Source organism: Schistocerca gregaria, chromosome 1, assembly GCF_023897955.1.
Source record: "Schistocerca gregaria isolate iqSchGreg1 chromosome 1, iqSchGreg1.2, whole genome shotgun sequence".
In the NCBI taxonomy this organism is placed as follows: Eukaryota; Metazoa; Arthropoda; class Insecta; order Orthoptera; family Acrididae; genus Schistocerca; species Schistocerca gregaria.
Genome location: NC_064920.1, coordinates 628,078,676 through 628,103,908, shown reverse-complemented (window position 1 = coordinate 628,103,908; position 25,233 = coordinate 628,078,676). Strand labels below are relative to the sequence as shown.

Genomic DNA, 25,233 nt, shown 5'->3' with positions numbered 1-25,233 from the left:
TAAAAATGGTCTAACAGGCAGTATGGAAATTACAAATATGCTCCAAATTGAGAATGGACCACCGTGTTACACGTTCTGCACAAAAGCAGATGAAAATAGTATCGAGCGAGCAGAGCAGTGGATGGCAAAAGCTGGAAAAGAGGCCCATTGGACCACCATGGGCATGTTGAAAATAAGGAGAACCACCTCCTTGATTTGGAAGGATTTCTGTGTTGTCCAAGGATTGCCGACTAGAGGTATGTTTAAATTAATTACAAAAACTGTAACCCAAAACTTTAAGCATGGTTTTCTAAAAATATTTTTTTTATTAGCAGGAAACATAACTTGAGAATATTCCATGTAATTTTGATTGAAATTTGATTCCAGCAATCTAGATTGAATTCTCTGTCAGTGTATGTAGCTGTTTTCCCATATCTTCAAAAGTCTGTTTTCGGGGCACGCTTTTGTCTCAATGTTTTTGGTAAAAATATGACATCTGTTTCACCATGTCAACAATTTGTTAGAACTTACTATTTTATCAATTATCCTATGTATGCTGATCGAAAACACATTGAAAACCAGTTATAAAAATTAGTTTGTTACAGGTCCAATAGCAGGGCTTTGGGAATTCCCACGGATGACCAATGTTTTTCAACCTTGTGCAGCAGTTGGAGGGAGCGACTGACATGGACAGAAAAATGATTTCTTTAAGATAAAAGTGTAAGGAATATCAATCAAATTTAGCATTACTTTTTACATTACCTGAAAAAAAAAAACTCATGATCACCATCTATTTTTCATGTGTTCAGAATGTGCTGCTCCCTTAATTGATCAAATTACAGCATATTGCTCTCTAGAATTTTTTGTGACATGGAAGACAAAATGTGATTTCCTTGAGAGGATGTAAGTGAAGGAAGTGTCTTCTTTCCTTCAATTATGTGGTATTAAAACACATTCAAATGAAGTATGACAATTTTATTCCCAACAACTGCCATTTACAGTTAGTTTATTTCATTCTTCTGTCAATATACCACGATCACTGTTAGAATACATTTACAACTAATAGCATGGTAACTGGTATGTACAATTTCTATTATATGTGATTGGAGGATAAAAAACATTTGCTTAAAGCAGATATTGTTATATCATACCATAGTTATGATACTGTGATATAATAGGGAGCCTAAAAATTACAATATAAAGTAATCATTTTAATGTGATGTAAGAACAGATGAAGCGAAACATGGTAGTGCTCGATCCCAGACAATGAAAGATACATGTAACCAGATTATTAAGAATTATTATTCAGATGTGTGTTTTTTTGTGGGCACAAGTTAATGTTACATGTCATGAGTCATCTATAACTCCTCTGGCACTCTCGTCTAGTCTGACAAAACATTGTCTCATTGTGTGCACAGTCAACAAGGGGCTGCCACATCATGAATCAGGCAACTAACAATGTGGCACCAGACTGTTATGTAACAACAGATACTTTGGAAATGAAGACAATATTGGACAGATTCCTGTAATGTTCAAGCTCTGTTGTATCACTTTCCTATGGATTGGCTCCACACTACTGCTGAACTAACAAAATGACAACATTGTTAAACCTATGATTATTTATAATGTTTATTAAGCTACGTCCATACTCTGAAAACCACTGTGAAGTGCATGGTATTGGATACTTCCCATACGGAACTTGGGAAGAATGCCAGCTTAAATGCCTCTGTACATGTGGTAATCAATTTCATCTTGTCTTTATAGTGCCTACAAGACCAATATGTAGGGAGCTGTGGCAAAGTCCTAGATTCCTCGCTTAATGCTAGTTCCTGAAACTTTGCAAATGGGATTTCTCGGGATAGTTTGTGACTATCTTTAAGTGTCTTCCTGTTCGTTTTTCAGCATGTCTGGGATGCACTCCTGTGGGTGAAACAAACCTATTACTACTTGTATCCTTCTTTGTATACATTTAAAATTCCCTGTGTGCCGTGTGTGGCACTATTTCAACTTGGTCTTTTAGTTTGGAAGCACTTCTGGTACTTTGCCACTGATGCATGCAGCTTGTCTCTCTGGTTTGGAAGTGTTTAGCTAGCCATGCACTGTGCACAGGGGGCAGTGAGCAGAGCCAGGAGGACAACACAGTTACTCGGTGCCCAGGCTGTGAGTTGGCTTGCTGATACAAAGCCGTCTGACTGCATGGAGTTATTGTGGGCCTGCAGACCAGAGCAGTCTTGAGGTACTGCAACCTGTGGCTTAAGGATTTGCTGATAATGAGTCTCTGTTCCATGGATTCCAGACACAAGGAGTTATGTTGTGGCCACGGCATGTGCGTGATTGATCATTGAAAGCAACATTCAATTCTGAGCAGGTCTGTAATCAGATGGATACTACAACTACTGTTATCTAACAACTACTTACATGCCATGCACTGAGACTGTGTTAATAATTGATTTACTCAACTAATAGTTCACAGTACTTAATGTTTGATGTATAATTTTACAGACTCTGAAGAATTGTATGTTGTCGGTGAACAGTTGGCTTGTTAGATTTTGTATGTTATGATTAGTGTTACAGCTATACTGATCGGCTGCACCACCAGTAGCTCCTACCACTAACTGAAGGTACAATTGTTTTCCATTTCTAATACTGAGCTGTCTCAGGTTCATTTCTGAGTTGTTTCTTGTGCCTTGTATGTGCTGGTGGACTGAGGTTCAAGTACCAAGTTATATGTGATGGCAGTATTCAGACAGCAAACATCCAGGCTTCGCAAAATGGAAGTTTCATTTTTAATTGTTTTTAATCGTACTTATCTTCTTCCTGTTTTTAATTGTATGTATAGCAAATTTTTTATTTCTGTGGGCTCAATATAGTTCTCAACTTACTTGTACTGGTTTCTTGTTTTATGCTATAATGTACTGAACAAACTTAAAGAATAACTAAACTACAACAATCAAATAGAATTAATTCATCATGACACAACTGAAAATTTGTGTACAATTTAAGTTCAAATCTGATTCTCTCACTCATGAGGAGCAACCACCTTACTCAATTATGACGTCTGTGAACTCCTCCAAAAGTAATTCAATTTTCCAATGTCATTGATGTTTCTTTCCTATTATTTTGAACCACCACAACCAAAGGTTTCTCTCACAGAGTATGTGGGAACAGCATCATTGAGTTAATAGGTATGACAGAGGGGCTGGGCTGTATCGCAGACTGAGGGGCGTTACGATCCTTAGAAATAATGAAAGCCATTCACTAAAACAATCACTGCAAGACTATTCAACTATTATGACATTAAAGATTTGTGAGAATCATTTGATTGTACCATGATCAATTTATGTGATTTATTGTGGCTGCTTGCAGAAAATCCAGGTCTGAATCCTGGTCTTGCATGAATTTTGTATTGCCACAGAAGCTGAGTAATGTGGTGATTACTGTGTTAGTTAACAGTTTTAATGGATTTTAATCTTTCCAATCATAAAACCAAGTAAGAGATCGTAGATCACCGACTGAAAAGTAGAATTAATTGAATACAAACATGTAAAACCAAATACAAGCAAATTCAATTAGAGAACTGAATTAAAGTCAAATCAATCTGTACTGTTCCACAGTAAAGTGACAATGGCATGAGACATAGCTACAACTACAAGGTATTGAGATATTGTACAGATTCATACACCATGTGGTCATCATGCAGGATCTCTACAACTGGTGTGGATTTGTCTGTATCAATGGTTCGATACCTTCGTGGAGAACACAGTTCAATCATTTTGTTTTTAGGTGTTATTTAGTAATGAAATGGGTATTCCTTTATGATTGATTAGCTGATGTGTGAGGAGTCATGGGCTTTTGTTGAGGTAAGGCGCCTGAGATCTGTTTCTAGAGAAAGTGATATCCTGTCCAAGCCTCGACAAAACCTGGAGAGTGCATGCTTGTAATTTCAGAAGTGGTATATAATGGTATCCACAAAACAAATGAAGTCTTTTGGTGCAGAGAAGATGATCTTTTCGTGCAGAGAAGGTGGCACCTGTCAAAGTGGAGCTATTGCTAGTGCTTGGCACTTTTCATGTGAACATGGTTCTTATGAGCCTGTCAATGATGTGGAGACCAACACCCAGAAATAAAACTCATGAGCCAAAGAGCACTATGTAAGGCATCAAATGCAAGAGAAAATGTGGAGAACTAATATCAACCAACAGTTACCCTAACCATGTGATGGGTTTAGGATTCTGGGAGATTAGAGAGGATTCCACTAGATGATCCGAGAACACAATGGCAAAGTATGGTGTCCAAATGTAAGTGCTGCAATTTTTGCTGTAGATAATTTCTTCAACATTTAAGTTGCAGATGAAGATGCAGTGGGTTATGGTTGGCATAAATGAGTCAGTTGGTCATTGGAAAAGGCAGTGTTCACTGGCAACAAAACCATGGGTATAGGGAGTAACAGTGTAAAGGAAAGTGGTATCAACATTTAAAAGCAGCATGTGAGGTGGAGAGGGGCCAAACACAGTGAAGGGCTCGAGGAAAAAGCCGTATGTATTCTTAACATAACGGAATAGGCTTTGTGTAATACTTTGAAGTTGTCAGCAAACAAGGTCCAAGATAAGCTTCTGCAGCAAGGACAAAGTATCCAATTTTCTCCACAAGATGACTGGAGATAGCAAGAGCTATTGGCACATGAAGCAAGCAGATGCAACATCATGCTGGGTGACCCTGAACGAATAAGAAGAAGAAGAAGAATATTAAGATGAGGCCTTAGTGGTGCCATGATAGCATCAACTGTGTATTCAGAATAGACTAGTCTGAAGTAAATACTGCAGAAATAAACCATGGACATGATACAATAAGAATAAAAAAGACGAATTCTCCACAGATCAAAATCTAATGGGAAAATTACAGATCAAAAATGTGAGCAAATAAAATTGTAAGGATTTGCCCTATTTCAGTTGATTAGTGTAGGTACACCAAGATTACTAGAAATGGCTTCGTCAGAAACAAGCAATGAGTGGAATAGCAAGATAATACAGAACAACAAATAAAAAGAAAGATGGTAGTAATCTCTCCATTATGCAAAGATGAAAGTCAAGCTGGAGGAAATTTTATTAAGATGTGATTGGTGTTGGATACAAGAAAGGGAAGTGAAATTTTTAATTAGGAGGCAAACTGCAGAACTTAGAAGAGCTATTACAGCTTTCCTTTTCCATGTAAACATTTTTAATAGGCATTTTAATTATTTATTTCCAGGATAATGTCAGGTTATGCACATAAATCTAGCGTACAGCAGTGAGAAGAAAAACATAAACACACTGAAAAATTGTGGAAAAGTAGTGTCAAATGTAACGGTTTAACATCAGCAGAAGCAGAAATATGTTCTGAGCAAAAACCTAAACTAGCAGCATCTGATGTAGGCATTTTGCTACCTCATGAGGTACAGGTAAGTGAATGAAAGTCTGAGCCTGATGGATGTAGTGACTGTGACTGGAACCCAAGTGATCCTGGGCAATGCTCCTATCCATTTAATAACAGTGATGGAAACAATTGTTTGGAAGGGCATTTCAAACATTGACCATCAAACAGTTCAACAGTTTATAGAAAAGCATAGTAGAAAATTTACCACACATCACTTGCATTTCAAATGTTCTAACAATATATCTGAAGTATTAAAAAAAAAAAAAAAAAAAAGACATTGGTTAGCGTGGAAAAAAAATCCTCTTCTATTGGCCATGCTTATTATTTCAGAACGATCCCAAAAGGCCTGTTACATCTAGGTTATCAAAAATAGAGAAAGAAGTTGAGTACCCCAAAACAGTTTTTTGTACAAAAATGGAGATGTTTTGAACAAAGCCTAGTAGGTAGCAGTGTGCATCCATGTTCCATATAGTGTTTAAGACTTTTTACATAAGCCTTTAAAAAGAATTTTGGATGTTACTATCTTTTTAGCTTCAAGAAATTAGGAGAGCCAGATGATGGAGACTTCTTGGGGTTTAATTGAATTATTGACTAAATATGACTCATTTTTAAGACAATATACAAATTATGTCAAAACCTGTCAAGAGAAAGATAAAGAGATACTGCACTTTTTATTTTGAAGAGCACATAGTGAGTGTTTATCTTTTTTTCTTCTTCTTCTTCTTTTGATGCAACTGGAGTTGTATCTAAGACCAAACATAGTATTCTAGTTTTAAGGTATGTGTTTTAACAAAGAGGAAAATAAATGAGATATTCACAAGAGATTTCTGGAATATTTTGATTTGCAGAAAAACACAGATGATGCAATTAGTAATGCTGTGATAGATGCATTTAACAAGCTTGAAATTGATTTACAGCACTGTCATGGTCACTGCTTTGACAATAGATCAAACATAGTGGGACAAATAAAAGGTGTGCAAGCAAAAATTAGACACATTTATTCACTGGTAACATTTTCTCCTTGTGCAGCTCAACTTGGAACTTAGTAGGATTACATGCTAACAAGAGGCAATGAAATAGTCTGTACATTCTCCAAATATCTGAACAAAGTGTACAATTTCTTCTGTACAAGCTGACACAAAATGAGAATGGTTTTTAAAATATACTGGCAGTTGATCTCTTTGTGGCCTGTCTGAAACAAGATGGACCCCAAGTTGAGGCAGTGGAGTCTATAGCAGAGAAGCTACCAGAAGCAACAGAAGCTTTAAAATTAGCAAAAAGTCAACACAGTTTGTCTCATGATAGGGTAGCAGAAGTAAAGGGCATTATCAGTTATTTCTCCAATCTGAAACACTGATTCTCTTGAATGACTGGAAAGGCACTTTAGACCACATACATGTAACAAGTTTGATTCTGCACTTGAAAGATATTTCCCTTGATACTGAAATGAAAACTGTTAAATCTTCTAATGGTCACCAAAGATAAGGATGTAAGAGCTCTCTTCAGCAGAGCTAAAAAAGGGGGTCTTCTGAAATTGGGAATGGGGCAGTTTTTTCACAGAAGAGAGCAAGGGAGGAAGATTTTCATTGATGAATCTGTTTGAGGTGGTAGTGGAGCATCTGACCTGCTCTCAGATGAAACTGTAAAACAACACTTTTAAATAAGTGGTTTTGGATGTAATCACAGGCAAGACAGTTTCTTAGATGGATTTTCAGTAAGAAGAAATGAGAAATATTTGTGCAAGTTTTGAAGCCATTCTCAGAGTAAATATATAAATTACAACTTCTCCTGAAGATCACATTTATAATCTTGACAAAGATATACATATGCTTAAGTCAGTGGGTGCAGCTACTTTTCCAGATTTGACAAAGGCAACAAAAAACAAAGGGATTACATTTCTTCTTCTAAATTAAATTCATAAATTCAGGTTTCAATTTGTGTTTCCTTAACTTTGCACTACACTTACCCCCAATAGTTACTGTTGCTTCAGGAAAGAGCGGATTTAGCAAATCAGCATTAATAAAAAATCATTTAAGATAAGCTTTCGGCCAAGAGAAACTTATCATATAGCACTAGAATCGATAGAGTATGAACTTCCTTCTAAATAAGCTTTAGTGATGTAATGGTTAACTACATCAGCTGCAAGCATGGAAGATTCAGTGTTTCATCTACAACTGTCTGAAACTGTTCAGCTGACACTAACAGTTTCAACCAGACTTTTTAAGTCAAGATAATGAAGTATGTGCTAAATGGTGGGTTTGTTTCCTTTAGTAGCTATTATTATTATTTCTTTCCTTTCTCAAACGTTATGTCTGGTTAAAAATGGAAAGTGACTCAGACCTTGATCAAGCGTGACTTCCTGTTAACTGTACGGTATATGTTACATTGCATTTAGGAACTTTCGGGTAACTGAACATGTATCAATAGTTACAGATTTCTGTAGTTGTATATATACGTTTGGATGTAGCTGTATTGCATTGATGTACTGGTAGATATTATTTGGTATGACTCTTATAATTGATAGTATAATTGGTATAGTGTCAACTTTATCCTGATGCCACATGTCCTTGACTTCCTCAACCAGTTGGATGCATTTTTCAATATTTTCTCCTATTTTCTTCTGTATATTTGTTGTATTGGGTATGGATATTTCGATTAGTTGTGTTATTTTCTTCTTTTTATTGGTGAGTATGATGTCAGGTTTGTTATTTGGTGTTGTTTTATCTCTGTTCTTATGGTTCTGTTCCAGTAAAATTTGTATTCAACATTCTCCAGTACATTTTATGGTGCATACTTGTATGTGGGAACATGTTGTTTTATTAGTTTATGTTGTATGGCAAGTTGTTGATGTATTATTTTTGCTACATTGTCATGTTTTCTGGTGTATTCTGCATTTGCTAGTATTGTACATCCGCTTGTGATGTGATATACTCTTTCTATTTGTTGTTTGCAAAGTCTGCATTTATCTGTTGTGGTATTGGGATCTTTAATAAAATGCTTGCTGTAATATTTGGTGTTATTGTTTGATCCTGTATTGCAATTATGAATCCTTCTATCTCACTGTATATATCGCCTTTTCTCAGCCATGTGTTGGATGCGTCTTGATCGATGTGTGGCTGTGTTACATGATATGGGTGCTTGCCATTTAGTGTTTTCTTTTTCCAATTTACTTTCTTTGTATCTGTTGATGTTATGTGATCTAAAGGGTTGTAGAAGTGGCTATGAAATTGCAGTGGTGTAGCCGATGTATATATATGAGTGATTGCTTTGTGTATTTTGCTCGTTCTATAAAGAATTTTCTTAAATTGTCTACCTGTCCATAATGTGGCCTTTTTATGTCGATAAATCCCCTTCCTCTTTCCTTTCTGCTTAATGTGAATCTTTCTATTGCTGAATGTATGTGATGTATTCTATATTTGTGGCATTTTGATTGTGTAAGTGTATTGAGTGCTTCTAGGTCTGTGTTACTCCATTTCAATACTCCACATGAGTAGGTCAATATTGGTATAGCATACATATTTATAGCTTTTCTCTTGTTTCTTGCTGTCAATTCTGTTTTCAGTATTTTTGTTAGTCTTTGTCTATATTTTTCTTTTAGTTCTTCTTTAATATTTGTTTTATCTATTCCTATTTTTTGTCTGTATCCTAGATATTTATAGGCATCTGTTTTTCCATCGCTTCTATGCAGTCGCTGTGGTTATCCAATATGTAATCTTCTTGTTTAGTGTGTTTTCCCTTGACTATGATATTTTTCTTACATTTGTCTGTTCCAAAAGCCATATTTATATCATTGGTGAATACTTCTGTTATCTTTAGTAATTGGTTGAGTTTTTGCTGCCAGTAGTTTTAGATCATCCATGTATAGCAAATAAGTGATTCTGTGTTGGTATGTTCCAGTAATCCATAATTTGTATTATTTAGCATGTTGGATAGTGGTTTCAAAGAAAGGCAGGACCAGAACGGACTTAATGAGTCTCCTTGGTATATTCCACGCTTAATCTGTATTGGCAGTGATGTGATATTATTTGAATTTGCTTGGATATTAAGTGTGGTTTTCCAATTTTTCATTACTATGTTTAGGAACTGTATCAATTTAGGATCTACTTTGTATATTTCCAATATTTGTAGTAACCCTGAGTGGAGTACACTATCAAAAGCTTTTTGGTAATCAATGTATGTGTAGTGTAGTGACCTTTGTTTAGTTTTAGTTTGATGTGTCACCTCTGCATCTATTATCAGTTGCTCTTTACATCCTCGTGCTCCTTTGCAGCAGCCTTTTTGTTCTTTATTATTATTGTTGTTGTTGTTGCTGTTGCTGTTTGTGTGTGTGTGTGTGTGTGTGTGTGTGTGTGTGTGTGTGTGTGTGTGTGTGTACTAATATTTGTATCTATTCAAATACGGTGCATTCAATTAATGAATAAATTAACTGCAGGGCACTGTAGGCAGCATATATTTACTGCTCAGTGTAAAACAGTATATTAATGAATCAATATTAGTGATGGTTAGCTCCTACAGGCTGAGAAGACTTGGGAATCCTCATAAATGGATCCATGAAATCTATGAGTGTCCTGGGTAGAGGGGGCAGTGCTTTGAACAACAGTAAATACACAAACTATAGACTCTTCACCCACACCTCAAACTTAAATACCTGTAACAAAAAAAACAGTGTTTGCCTCAACAGCAAATTAAGAGAGCAAATCAAGAAGTGAGAAATGCATATTGTTGTTGAAAGTGATCTCTACTCAAATTAGTGAACAGTTCAAGTTACAATTGAAAGAAAACAATGATAAGAAAGTGAACAATCAGAATAACTAGAGGTAACGTTAGTGCAAAATACTGGCAAACATTTGATTCAAAACTTGAAGAAAACAATAAACAAATTGTTGGATGATTGCATTTGTTTAATGCAGAAGAATAGTGAAAGACTCAACAAAATTAGAATTCAACTTGAAATCTACAGTGAGAAAATCTTAGATCTGAAAGTGTGCACTGAAACTGGATTCAATAATGAAAAGGTCGGTACAGTAACGACGAAGTAGCCTTCTTGTTGAAGGAGAAGGTTCAGTTTAGGAAATCAATGATGACCTTGCTACAAAGATAAAATTTCGGACTGTATGACAGAGGTAAACAATACTAATTCTGACATTTTAACAAATGTGGACCTGCTAGTAGCTCAAAATGGCAAATATTAGGAAGATTTAAGAAAATAGTCTCAAAGAACATGCACTAAACCAAGAAACCAAGAGTGAGGAGCTTGCAGAGTTACAGTACTTACTAAAAGTATTTGTGATGAAGATGAAGATAGTTTCAAGATTTTGACAAGATACTGTAACAACATATTAATGAATGACTTAATTGTTTTAGAGAATTGCTGTTTTGTCAGAAGATTGATAAGGTTGTTGACTTTGGCATGAAGACTGTAAGTGACACTTATTTGGAATGTTACAGGGAACTTTGCTGAGGGGAAATTATTCTCTGCATCAGTGGTATAACTTTGCTAAAAATTGTGTACCAGAGAGCTGTAATAAACTTACAGGCAGGAAGGTGACAGTTGTTGAAGTCAGTGTTGTAGAAAACAGCGATGAGGATCAGGAACACTAACATTTCTGTCCCCAGAGGATCACAACTCAATTTGTGATTTGGGTATGGCAAAACCATGACCTAGAGCCAATGTAGTACTTTTGTTGTTATGGTCTTCAGTCCTGAGACTGGTTTGATGCAGCTCTCCATGCTACTCGATCCTGTGCAAGCTTCTTCATCTCCCAGTACCTACTGCAGCCTACATCCTTCTGAATCTGCTTTGTGTATTCATCTCTTGGTCTCCCTCTACGATTTTTACCCTCCACGCTGACCTCCAATGTTAAATGTGTGATCTCTTGATGCCTCAAAACATGTCCGACCAACTGATCCCTTCTTCTAGTCAAGTTGTGCCACAAGCTCCTCTTCTCCCCAAATCTACTCAATACCTCCTCATTAGTTATGTGGTCTACCCAACTAATCTTCAGCATTCTTCTGTAGCACCACATTTCGAAAGCTTCTATTCTCTTCTTGTCTAAACTATTTATCATCCATGTTTCAATTCCATACATGGCTACACTCCATACAAATACTTTCAAAAATAACATCCTGACATTTAAATCTATACTCAGTGTCAACAAATTTTTCTTCTTCAGAAATGCTTTCCTTTGCCATTGCCAGTCTACATTTTATATCCTCTCTACTTCGACCATCATCAGTTATTTTGCTCCCCAAATAGCAAAACTCCTTTACTACTTTAAGCGTCTCATTTCCTAATCTAATTCCCTCAGCATCACCTGACTTATTCCACTACATTCCATTATCCTCATTTTGCTTTTGTTGATGTTCATCTTATACCCTCCTTTCAAGACACTGTCCATTCCATTCAACTGCTCTTTCAAGTCCTTTACTGTCTCTGACAGAATCACAATGTCATCAGCGAACTTCAATTCTTTTATTTCTTCTCCATTGATTTTAATACCTACTCCAAACTTTTCTTTTGTTTCCTTTACTATACAGATTGAATAACATTGGGGATAGGCTACAACCCTGTCTCACTCCCTTCCCAACCACTGCTTCCCTTTCACACCCCTCGACTCTAGTAACTGCAATCTGCTTTCTGTACAAATTTGGCGATTTTCATACTTGCATGCTGCACGTCTTGTTCCACTCATCTTTTCTTCCACTGTGAAACTCTCTTCTACCCATCAGTTAGGAATTGTTTTTGTTAGAATTAAAGTGTAATTCCACAGTACAAGAAAAAATTCATTTACTTTTGTATTTGCTTGATGAGAAATTTTGAGGTATTTTTGGAAAAAGGAATTTGTTTCTTATTATCTTCATTTGAAAAAAGATTATTTATATACAGGTTTTATGTACAGATGACATGTCTGCTTCATTTCAAAAATGATGTGATGTAGATGAAATATCAGGTATGCTGGTATATTTGTGCTGTTTAAAAAAAAAAAAAATGTGACTAGTTTTGCTGAAATATTGCATATTTGTAAACAAAGGAATCTGTATTTGTTCTGAGTAATTTAGAATTATTTGTTAAAAGATAGGATGTCAGCCTTATTGGTATTTTAGTGCAACATTGTGGGCGTAGCCAGCTGTAGGTATGACAACTGCGGAAACATCTCAGGAAACAATGAGAAATTCTGTTGAAAGTGGAGAGTTATGTTTTTGCTAACTGTGTTAACCTTGTTTTTATTTTTTAATTATTATTATTTTTATTTTTATTTTAAAATATCCCTGTGGCAGTTATGAATAAATTTTCACTTCAGGAACAACTTACTTGTCAGATCACACATGTAAAGAAATGTTGCAAACCTAACCTACATGCTGTACTGTACTTATGTGAGAATTCTGAAGTGGATTTGAAATAATGGGTTGTGATGAAGATGAGAATAATGGTGCAAGTAGGCCGGTGATAGTTTAGGGATTTCGTATGTTCAGAATCATAGTGTTTCATATTCAGTGTGTAAACTTCTTTATGTTTTGAGCAGAGAGTAAAATAATTTTGTGCTATCATTTAATGCAATGTGCAAATGCTAAGATGACTTGGTGATGTGTTAGTTGCGAGTCTGATCGTTCTGAAGCACGTGGAATTTCAGGCAAGCAGTGGCGATATGTTACTGGGATAAGATAGCCAGCTGTGTGAGATGTAGAATAAATTAACACTGTAGCTGTCTACAGGTAAGTACTACCTGATTGCTATTTTTCAATCATATGTCTGACATATACAGGGTGATTCTTATTAACGTTTAAAAAAACCCAAAGTGACACTGATGATGCTGAGACAAGTAATTTAAAACACATAGGGTTGATTGTCAGGAAATGCCCCAAAAGTGAATGACAAATGCCACCACATGGTGGACCTCACCATACATGCATTAGTTGAGTCTACTGGTCTGTCACACCTAATCATCCCAACCTAAGTCAAGTATTCACCTCGGTGTGGCTCTGGGCCCAAGTGCACAAATTTAGCATGTGAGGCTTTGGGCATCTGGCAGGCATTATTTTTGTCATTATGTTAAACAACTGTCCGCCTATATTGGGGTAAGATTTATTATTTTATTTACCGATGTCATGGTCTCTGCTGGTTTATTACAAAGTACAGTACAACAAAAACCTACTGTATTGTGTCACAAGTAAATGAGTATATGCTTCTGAATTGTGTCGTAACCATTAAATGACCTATGTTCTATGTTGCCTTTCCTAAGTAATGTCTTCATTTGGTTACAACAAGGACAATAATTTTGCAACTTTTACATTTACAACAGATAACATTAAAAAAACGTCATCCTCAGCCAATAAGTAACACTGGATTAAGATGTGGAGGGGCATGTGGTCAGCACACCACTCTCCCAGTCATTGACAATTTTTGTTACTGGAGCCACTACTACTCAATCAAGTAGAGCTGCTTCTCTATCAAGCATCAACTTTCTTCTAATAATTTCCGGGTATGCAGCCGGATCCCGTCGACATTCTGCCACGATATTTCGGCCCAGAGATGTCCGGCCATCATCAGGTGAGTACACAACTACTGAAGAGCCCAGGTGCAGTCGCGGTATTTATACCGATTCTCTCGCACGTGCCCTTGAATGGCAGAACTAATTTATTACTACTATTGTCTCAATTCCTAATCTAATTCCCTCAGTTTTATCTAATTTTGGCTACATTCCATTACTTTGTTTTATTTTCTTAATGTTCATCTTATAATCTCTTTTCAAGACCTTATCCATTCCATTCAACTGCTCCTTAGTCTGTCTCAAAATTTCTCCTTTGTTTCCATCCCTGCTTGTAATGTACAGATTGAGTAACGTTAGGATAAGCTGCAACACTGTCTCACCTCTTTCTAAACTACTGCTTGGCTTTCGTGTCCTCTGACACTTGTATCTGCAGTCTGGTTTCGGTATCGGTTCCAAACAACTTTTTCACTTAACTGTATTTTATGCCTGCTTTCTTGGGAATTTAAAAGAGTTTACTCCACCCAGCAATGTCTAATGTCTTTTTCTAAATTTCCGAATGTTGTAAATGTAGGTTTGCATTTCTTCACTCCATCTTCTAAGATAAGTTGTTGGGTCAGTAATGCCTCATGTGTCCCTTCATTTCACCTGAACCGAAATGGTTGTCCTGAAGGCCAGGTTCTATTGTCTTTCAATTCCTCATTCAAGAATGTGTCAGTAATTTACAACAATGACTTATTAAGCAGTTTTGTGGCACCTGTCAGCACCTGCCCACTTTGGGATTGGAATTATTACAGTATTCTTAAAGTCAGAGGATATGTTGCCTAATTTATATTATGTGGATAACTTTGGCATGGTATTTTCTCCCAAGGATTTCAATAATTCTGAGGGAATGTCATCTACTTCAAGTGAATTGCTGACTTACTGCCAACAGTGTTCTATCAGATTCTTCTCATAGTATTCCACCTCCAACTCATTTTCATCTATTTCTTCTTCTCTTTTCATGATATTGTTTTTAAGTTTGTACCCTTTTTATAGGTCTTCTATAAATCCCTTCCACCTTTTGGCATTCCCTTATTTGTTTAGTATTAGTTTACCACCAGAGATCTTGATATTCATAAAGCTGTTTGTCTTTTCATCAAAGGTTACTTTAATTTTTCTATACACAAAAATCTGTCTTACCCATTGTCATATATACTTGTACAGCTTTGCATTCCTTCACAAATCATTCCTCCTCCACCATTTTTCAATTTCTAATTTCTCATTTTTGTAGGCATTTGCATTCCCTTATGCCTGCTTCATTTGTTGCATTTTCATATTTTCTCCTTTCGTCGATTACATTCAATATCTTGTGTACTATCAAAGGATTTATACTGGGTCTTGTCCTTTTTGATCCTCTGCTGCCTTCACTATTTTATCTCTCAAAACTATCAATTTGTCTTATTCTGTGTTTCTTTCCACTGTTTCTCTCTGTTATATTCCTTTTCCTTGTTTCATTCAATCATTGTCTAATACTTACTTTGAAACACTCAAAAACTTCTTTTCCTTTCAATTTATTCAGGTGTCATTTACTTAATTTTTTACTTTCCTATGATTTCTTCACTTTTAATCTTCAGTTCATAACTTATAAATTATGGCAGAGTCCACGTCCACTGCTGGAGAGAATTTGTAATGTAAAATCCGCTTTCTAAATTTATGTCTTATCATTCTACAGAAAAGTCTGCCTGCTTAGCTCAGTGGTAACAAGCTTGCCTACCATGCCGCGGGCCTGGGTTGGAGATTTTCTCTGCCCGTGGAATGGGCATTGTGTTGGCCTCATCATTTCATCACCACCGACATGCAAGTCGGCCAATGTGGTGTCACCTGAAATAAGACATGCACCCGACAGCCAAACGTCCCCACACGGGGTCTCCCAGCCACCAATGCCACACCATCATTTCGTTTCATAGAGCCTATTTGAAGTCTACTGAAGTCTCCAGTGCTTTTCCACGTACACAACAACTTTTAGTTATGCTTATTTACGTGCCAGTATTTTTACTCCGTGAAGTTTTTTCCGTCCTGCTTGGCATGGGTAGAAATTGTTTATTTTCACTTGCTCCGTGCGTACACTGCAACACACGGGGCCAAACACTCATTCCTGTAAGTCCACAACAGACTGAGTTCACTAAGTGACTGGAGCACTAACAATTCCAGGATGTAGTACACTCAGCATAGCAATACACCAGTTCCATACCAGTAACAACTAGAGACTGGAAACAAACTATATCAACGTGGCTGTGTAGTGGCGCAATACAAAAAGCTACCAAGTATAGTAAGGAATAAGCTGTGCGGGAAGCCCAGGCCACATTTCAGTAGCATTCAGTTGCCACCAGGAATGGCACATGATGTCAAACAGGGTACATGAAAATGAAATGATCATGTAGTATTAATGGCTGGGAGGCCCCGTTCAGGGAAGTTTGGCCGCCGGGTTGCAAGTCTTATTTCAGGTTACGCCACATTGGGCGACTTGCGCATCAGTGGTGGTGAAAGAATGATGAGGACAACACAACATGCAGTCCACAAGCGGAGAAAATCACCAATCCAGCTGGAAATTGAACACGGGCCCTCTGCACGGCAGCCAAACACATTACCACTCAGCTAAGCAGGCAGACAGGCACCAGTGCAAAATTTCAGCCAAGCTACATTCAACGACAGGTGTTGATTGGTATGTGGCCAGAAAGCTATTAAGTGCACCACTTGAGTTTGCTGTCAGAGGTGGAAGTCAAGTGCTCGATACCAATTTGTCTACAAAAGTCCCGAAAAACCAAAGCCTTAACCTGTGGGCTGTTGTGGAAAACTATTGTAGCTGGGGGTCCCTTCTATAGTAGAAGGTAGTAGATAAGGCCCAGAGAATGTTGTAGACATCCACAATACTTATGTGAAATTGTCGAAAACTATTGTAGCTGGGGGCCCTTCTATAGTAGAAGGTAGTAGATAAGGCCCAGAGAATGTTGTAGACATCCATAATACATATGTGAAATTTGGAAGGAGGTCAACAACCTACAACCACACTGCTCCATGGAAAGGGCCAGTGAAATTTACATGTACACCTAAGCATTGGTGATCACGGTTGGGCCACAAGTTAAATCACTATACTGGAGCCAACTGGTTATGTGCACAGGTGTAGCAGTTGTGGATAGTACACTTTTGGCACATTCCCCAATGTGCAGTAAGGAGGAGTTGCAATATACAGTGGCGGATTGCAGCAGGGACAACGACCCAACATTCTGCAACATCTGTAGCTAACCAAATGACTTTTTCTGTAACAAAGGCTGTGCCTGAGAGAAAAATATGTGCACCACTCTGGAGCTGAGTTCAAGCTACACCTGCCACACTGTGGACTACACCCCATAAAGAAGCAGGTCACAGCTTGTCTCTGCTGCAATATTGCCCGCTGTAATAGGAAACTTGTCTAGAATGTGCCACTGGTTCACGTCCAAGGCAAAACACAATGTTTCATGTCTCTCAAAATCGACATCAGATCCACATGGCAAATGAGACAGGCCAACAGCATAAGAGTGCTGCATGACAGTTCTGTAATGGATGCCGTAAATGTAGTTGCTAAGAAACAACACCCACTGCTGAAACCGTTGCACAGTTTTGTCCGTAAGTTTTGCATGGGGACCAAACAATGACAACAGGGCCTTCTAGTCCATAATCAGATGACAATTGGTACCACAGAGGTAGACATGGAACTTCAAGACACCATAAATGGAGGCCACAGCCTCTCTTTCAATCTGTGAATAATTTCACTGTACCGAGTTCAACATCTTAGATGCAAACGTGATAAGTTGTCTCACATCATCAACAAATTTATATGAGAGGACAGCACCAACATCACAATCTGATGCATCTGTAATCAGTATTAGCCGTTCACCCAGTTGTAATGTCGACAAACAAGGGGCCAACCTAAGACACTTTTTAAGCTGCACATTCTGCCCAGAAAAGATAGCAGTTCTTTTAAGATTCTTAAGTACCATCAAATTAATAATGGTGGTCAAATGGTCTTGTGTGGGTGTAAGCTCATCTTTACTTACTATGTGGCCCAATTACCTGACTGTGTTGGAAGAAACTATACTTGGCGAAACGACAATGTAGGCCACTGGATTGCAGTCACTCAAACAACAGTTGTAAACTGTGCAAGTGCAGCTCCTGCGTGTCCTCTGTTAACTAACAAATCATCCAAATAATTGACACAATTAGGGATGCCCTGAATCAGCTGTTCTATACACCTCTGAAAATTTGCAGCAGTATCAGTGACGTCAAATGGCAATATTTTATATCTGAGCGTGCTGAATGGTGTGTTAATCACTTGAAACTGTTTTGAGGGCTCATCAACAGGCAACTGGAAATATACATCAGTGAGCTCAACTTTTGAAAACTACTGACCTCCAGCCAATTTAGCCAAAAAATCCTCTTGCCTATGGATTGGGCACAAATCAACATTTGCGTAGGCATCAATGGTATACTTAAAATCACCACAGCTCCAAAGTGACCCATTAGATTTTTGTACAATAACCACAGGTGTCACTCACTAGCTAGCCAAGACTGGAGAGATAATGCCTAGATTCTGAAATATGTCTAGTTCTACCGTAATTTGTTTGTGCATGGTGAATGGTATCAGACAGGCTCTTCAGAACTTAGGCAGTGGTGAATGCTTCAAAGAGATAAGTGCTTGAAAATTCATAGCACAATCTACAATAGGCCTATACATTAAGTTCCAAAAATGGAATCGCATAGAAATTACATTCGCCTGATCCTGAATTTGGTGAGAATGAAATCTCGAACTAATTCTGAATATAAATGAACAAGTTTTATTAGGAGGTGGTCTCTTCATTTGCTACCCAAAAAACGTTTTGCAAACTTAAACATTTAATTATTATGTAAGAGGATTTATTAAAAAGCAAGTCTCGTTTGGTGTATGCTATTATTTGTGCAAAGTATTCCACGTAAGCTCTGTGCTGTCCCAAGAGTGTTACTGCTGTACTTGGCATCATAACATGCAAAGTAATCGAAGGTGACAAAGAATCTTCTGTGTGAACCTTCAGGTCAAGGAATATCAACAACCAGAAGATTATAACAATAATGTATATATTGATGTACAGAAACTCTTCCCATTCCCCACCTCCACTCCCTACCCTGAAGTTCAAATGAGTTGTAACCAGGCGATTAACCTCTGATCACATTTCGTAATTACAGGTTAAAGGCACAATAAAAGCCTTTCTATAAATCATAATTAATGAGTCATGGTTTTGGTAGAAGTTGAGCTCTTTTACAGACATAAGAGGAATTATTGATGAGCTTGGGGGGGGGGGGGGGGGGTTGCAGACTTCTAGGAGCTGAAAACTAGCAAAAAAAGATTCATAAATTAACTGAACCCCCGCACTCTCCAAAGATACCCCTCTGATGTGGTCGCACCTAAAGTTTGGTTTTTTGTACTGTTGAGGTACGCAAGTCTTGGTAAAGCCCCCTTTTTCTTTCTTTCTTTGGTGGGAGGGGGTTTCAACTATCTGTCATCACAACCAATACATCATATCCACAATTATCTGATTTGCCATCTCACACCCAAACTGCCATCTTACAAACACTATATACCATAAGTTACACTATAGATCTGTCAGTCTGTCTCCAAAACCTTGTATTTTAAGTAAAAATCTTTAATAGCCATCTTAACATGACAGCTAAGTGGCAAAGCACTTTTATATATATATATATATATATATATATATATATATATATATATATATATATATATATATATATATAAAAGGGAAGAAGAAGAAGAAGAGTCAAAATGACTGAAGGAAGGGACAGCCACACAATGCAAGCAATTTTCTGTCATATACATGTTATCTGTTTAAGAGTTTGTTACCAGTTGCTCCATATCATCCTTTCCATTGGCTTCATCCAATTTCACATGATGACACATAGCCATCATCTGTTCTTTTGCACACAAGTGCAGCACACCAATAGCCTTTAGTAAACTTTAGTCCTAATACATTTTAAAAATATTAAAATACCTGCACGGGACTGTTTGCTTGGAAGTAATGTGGCAATGTGTGATGGATCACGCTGTAGTGCTTCAAGGTCCACATCAGCTGGATAACTTTCTTGATAAAATTCAGAGCCCGCTTCCTCCCAGCCCTGCCCACGAGACACACGTTTTTTGCGTTCACCGCCTGACATCTCTACCTGAAAATAAAATTAAGACAGTTAAGGAAATGAATATTTTATTAGTCGTTATTGGAATTTACATGAAATGAAGATAAAAGGAAAACATACACTCTCATTAAATGAAATTTACAAGTGCCACAACAATGAAAGTGCAGGAATAACTTCCCAGTCTGTGATGTAGTTCATACCTATATTTGCACTGTCAATGAGCATTACAAACAACTTACAAATTCTTAATAACACTTCTCATCATCCAGTCACATACTCAGTTTAATGTGTGAAATGCACTGTAATAGCCTGCTAACAACATGAAAAGCTTAGCACTTACTTACAAAGACAGGTATATAAACAAACAGAGGTGGAAGGGAGGGGAGGGGAGGGGAGGGGAGGGGAAGGGAGGGGAGGGGAGGGGAGGGAGGGAGAGATGCCAGAACCATAGAAATTTTTAAAATGGCCAATTGTTTCAAAAGAGATAATGCTACCATACACACAGAGCAACTCGCATCTACTCAGGATTCTTTGTCATTTGGCATATTTTTAGCTCTGGTAGTTGCACCATGGCTCGGAGTCTATGTTAAACTGTAGATTTCGTTATAACTGGCTAGTAAATCAGTTCAAAGGTCTGAGGAAGGCTACAGCATACCACCTCCAATAGGATAACACCCAGTAAAGCACTGTAATGTTCAGAACAATCTTTGTGTTGATGCCAGCTTTACTTATCTTCAATAGTAATTCATTGCTGGTTTGTACACAAATATGTACAGTTTCCTGCTTCCCTGAAGTTTGAAATCAGAAGTACAGTGATTAAAAAAGCTTGTAACTACACATGAAAACTCCTCTTTATTCCATGTTTTCCCTACAGAAACAGGGTGCTAAATCTTAGTCCTCTATGTTTAACATATTAATTCCTGTATTTACATGATGCTAATAGACGTAACATATCAACTCTCATTATAACTTTCAAGCTCTTCTAAGCAAAAGAGAAGTTCCTCCAACATTCTGATGCATTACTGTCAGCTTACCCACATAAGTTTCTTTTGCATGTGGAACCTTGTTTAGCTTAACTTCATTCAAAACACCCTGTATGAATGAGGTATTTAGCATAAAAACAACCCACCTTCTACTTCCATAATCACAAGAATTTTACCATTGGTACCTGTGTCCCTAATCCCCGCCCCATTCCCTCCTTATATTTTCAGCTATCAATTCTACTAATGTACCTTTCCTCCCCTGTTTAAATGTAGGACATGTCTTGTGTAACCCACTATTAAAACAACAGCTAATGGCAAAGTCAATACCAATCCAGACAGCTCCTGGTTAACATAACTGATGACTTTGTCCATCCAGGGTTGCAACTGCAGAACTTCAGTGAAATCTGTGGTGTTACATATAACTCTGGAAGAGTGTTGTGTTGCCAGACAGCTCCTGGTTAACATAACTGATGACTGTCCATCCAGGGTTGCAACTGCAGAACTTCAGTGAAATCTGTGGTGTTACATATAACTCTGGAAGAGTGTTGTGTTGCCCTATGTCTATCTAGACGACGAATGATACTCATGTATCATATGTGATATAGTGATTCAGTAGCTGCGAGCATGAAACCGTGTGTACCTGTGAGGGCATTTGTGTACTCTCAATGCAGCGTCATTCCACGCTAGAGTAATTGGGCAAGCCCAGAGTAAACACCTGCAGTGTAACAATACTGGGAGAAACACATACATAAACAAAAGAAACATAGTCAATTCTAATTCATGTAACAAACTGTCAAACTGATGTATATAGTCTTATGTGATGTTCCCTATGTGGCAAAGCTGTGTTTCGAAGAAGTTATTACACTTAATGAAATAATATACAGAGACTGTTATACAAAAATCTTCATGTTTATTCCCGACAGTTCCATACCCGACAAAGATTTCAATTCCTGCATACTCAAGACTGCAATTTAACAGATCTGCACCAATGCAGCTGGAATACAGTTTTATTTCAGGCGCAGGAAGTAAAAACTGTGAGAGGTCAAGAAACTCCAAAAAATCTCTCTCTCTCGCACACAAGATTAGGGTTTTCTATTTGCTGGGCCCTACACCAATAATTGTGCTACATGTGCTAGTAGCTGAGATGAGGTAATTAATATATGCACACCAAAACTACTTTGTGCTAGAGGACAATATCATCAGTGAAGGAACCCATATTTTAAGGACAGAGTCCTTTACAGAGGAGGATTAATAGCACTTCATTTGAGATAACTGGATGAAAGGAGGTGCACCACTGCTAGACTGTTGACTTCATTTGACTGAAGCTTTTTATCCCTTACACCCAGTTACTAACTTTCATTTTGCATGACCTAGTGCCTCTACAGAGGGATCAATACTGTGTGTATAAAGAACAGAGTCCCTCAGTATGTTTCAAGACATCCACTATATCATTTTTGTGTACTGTCACCTGTATTATTACATAGAACAATGAAATCCTTTCCTAACATTTTTGAGTGGAGAAGTGAGTTCTAGTAAGGCCAGACATCTTTTGTTACTGGATTCATGTATAACCTGGCTTGAAGTATACTCAAAGACTCATGAGAAGCGATTAATTTCATAGTGTAAATGGACCTTAATCTACTTCAGTGTCCACGGATTGTATGGGACTAAGGATGGTTGATGGTGAATTCATTCAGAGAGTGCTCCTTGACATCATGACCTGAGGAACAACAAACAACAGCTATAATTCATGTACATTACATTAATATTGCAGTTAATATTTTAAAAAGTTATAAAATAATAATTTAAATAGGCCTATGTCATCTCAATTAAAACTTATTAACAATCTATCAGTCTCTTAATAGGCAGAGGAGTCTTTGACATGACACTGACCCCCACTCCCTTTTCCCTCTTTGTAACAGCTGAGATTTGGTGTACAGTAAGTTCCCCAAGGTTGTGCTTTGTACAGATTCCAAGAGATTTATAAAAGCAGGCTCCACAGTTGGTAAGAACCATTAGCGTGGTCTACGTGCAGCATCTTTCAGCAATCATTAATATCTGCTTAGATTTTGAATAAAAATAATCTGCAATGATAGCTGAAGAATTTCAATACAATGAGTCATCCTCATTCTGGCAATGGTCTTATCAAAGAGGCCAAAGAAGCATATAGATATTCAGGATGAGGGCGGAGGAACTGTCATTCAACGGAACAGAAGACAAAGGTGATGATTTTAAAGACATGAAGGCATTAAGGAGTCAAATATTCGATGATGATGAATGGGGGGCACTCAGAATGGTGGTCATCACCACTGTTTCAAGGTGTCAGTGTGTGTGTGTGTGGGGGGGGGGGGGGGGGGGGGGACACCCACAGCAAAGTTGCTTATGATATGTTGAAATCCTCTTAACAATTGTAAAATCTGTCTTCCTGTTACCCTTAATTATTACACTTAAAATTGATAAATAAAAATGCTAAACTGCCCTAATGAGCTACAGATTCAGAGCATGCTGACCCCTTTCTGAACACCAGAAACAAGGTCTGAAGTTTCACACAATTTCAAAACCCATGTTGGCAGTGGCTAGGATGGTGGGCAGATCTCCAGCCAAACTGAGGTGTTGCCCTTATGTCAATATATAAAACACACAGCTGAAAACTCTGAGACCGAAATTGGTAAACTACAAACTCGCTGAGTGGTGGACTTCCTACTGGACGCTGGGTGGTGGACTTCCCACTGGAGGAGGAAATAGGATGTTATTGGGCAGTGTCCTATTCACAGTCTGGTGAGCAGCACTTCCTTCTTCGGTGTGACTCGTATGAAGTCCACCATGTCAGTATGATTGATTTGATTGACTGTAGTTTGTTGTTTGCAAACTTCCAGCCATTCCATTTCCCATGATTATTCTGCCAGATAGTGAGATGACAGCACACTGAAGTACATCACCATCCCTACATGCTTCTTTGATTGCTTTGTTGACTGTTTCACTTCCTTACCTTGTGTTGGATCTGTTGTAAGGTGTCATGCATGGTCTGAATCATCTTCTCTACTGGCTACATTTGATGTACTGCTTGTAACACACTGAGCAAGTCAGAACAGACAAGAAACTTCGTACTGTTATGCTTTTGTATCTGCTCCAGTGCCTCAAGGACTCCACATCATAATTTGTAAATTGTTCCGGAAGGTGTTCTCAGAAAGCCCTAACTGGGAAACGAGATAAACAACTGACTGCATTCCCTTGCTGGAATCCATCCGTATAAATAATTTTCACCAACTTGATAGTGAAAGCATCTCTTCCTGAAAAAGAACTGAAAAAAAAGAAGAAGAATGGTGGACATCCATGCTTCCAGATCCATGAAGCTGGTGAAGGATGTTGTATCTCCATGTGGCATCATACAAAAAACGGGTCTGAGCACTATGGGACTTAACATCTACGGTCATCAGTCCCCTAGAACTTAGAACTACTTAAACCTAACTAACCTAAGGACATCACACAACACCCAGCCATCACGAGGGAGAGAAACCCCCTGACCCCACCGGAATCAAACCTGGGAACCCGAGCGTGGGAAGCGAGAACGCTACCACACGACCAGAAGCTGCGGACTGGCATCATACAATTTTTCCTGGTTAAAAAGAAGAAGAGTGATAGTTCCTGCAACGTAGGAAGGTAAATAGGTTGGGTTGGTTGGTTGGTGGCAGTAGTAGTAGTAGTGGTGGTGGTGGTGGTGGTGGTGGTGGTGGTGGTGGTGGTGGCAGTAGTGGGGAGATAGGCATTATCACACACTATCTGAGTGGGGACTACCCAATGTAAAGTTGCTTTTACAAGGCTGCAAAGGCTTACATTAGAATGGGACTGTAATATATTGCTCTCCAGTATGAATCAAGTATTTCATTGCTGTGCTAACTCAGGGCACCTACTTGCAGAGCCAACTTGAATCACTGGTTCACAAGTTTTTCAAATATAGGCTTCCACAAGGCAAGGGAAGAGAATCAACTGAACAATCGTCAGATACATGAGTGAAACTGTTTACATTTAAAGCTTAATGGTAAACAGGTACAAAAGGAATATTCCATAGCTTATAAGTGGACTTCAGTCAAATTAACCAGAAGATCACAACACAAAGGAAGAGCTTAATGTCTCTTAGATGCTGATGCCATAAGAGAGTGTGTATTTGGAGA

The 25,233-nt window shown here is 37.9% G+C and overlaps 1 protein-coding gene across 2 annotated transcripts in view; it reads right to left on the bottom strand.

The window, feature by feature from the left end:
* Nucleotides 1-25,233, bottom strand: part of LOC126359702 (transmembrane channel-like protein 7) — a 169,139-nt gene that overhangs the window by 15,223 nt on the left and 128,683 nt on the right. For both annotated transcript variants that reach the window (XM_050007652.1, XM_050007653.1), the window contains exon 2: nt 19,937-20,108. In XM_050007652.1, the coding sequence (XP_049863609.1) occupies nt 19,937-20,108 (172 nt within the window). The remainder of the gene's footprint in view (nt 1-19,936; nt 20,109-25,233) is intronic.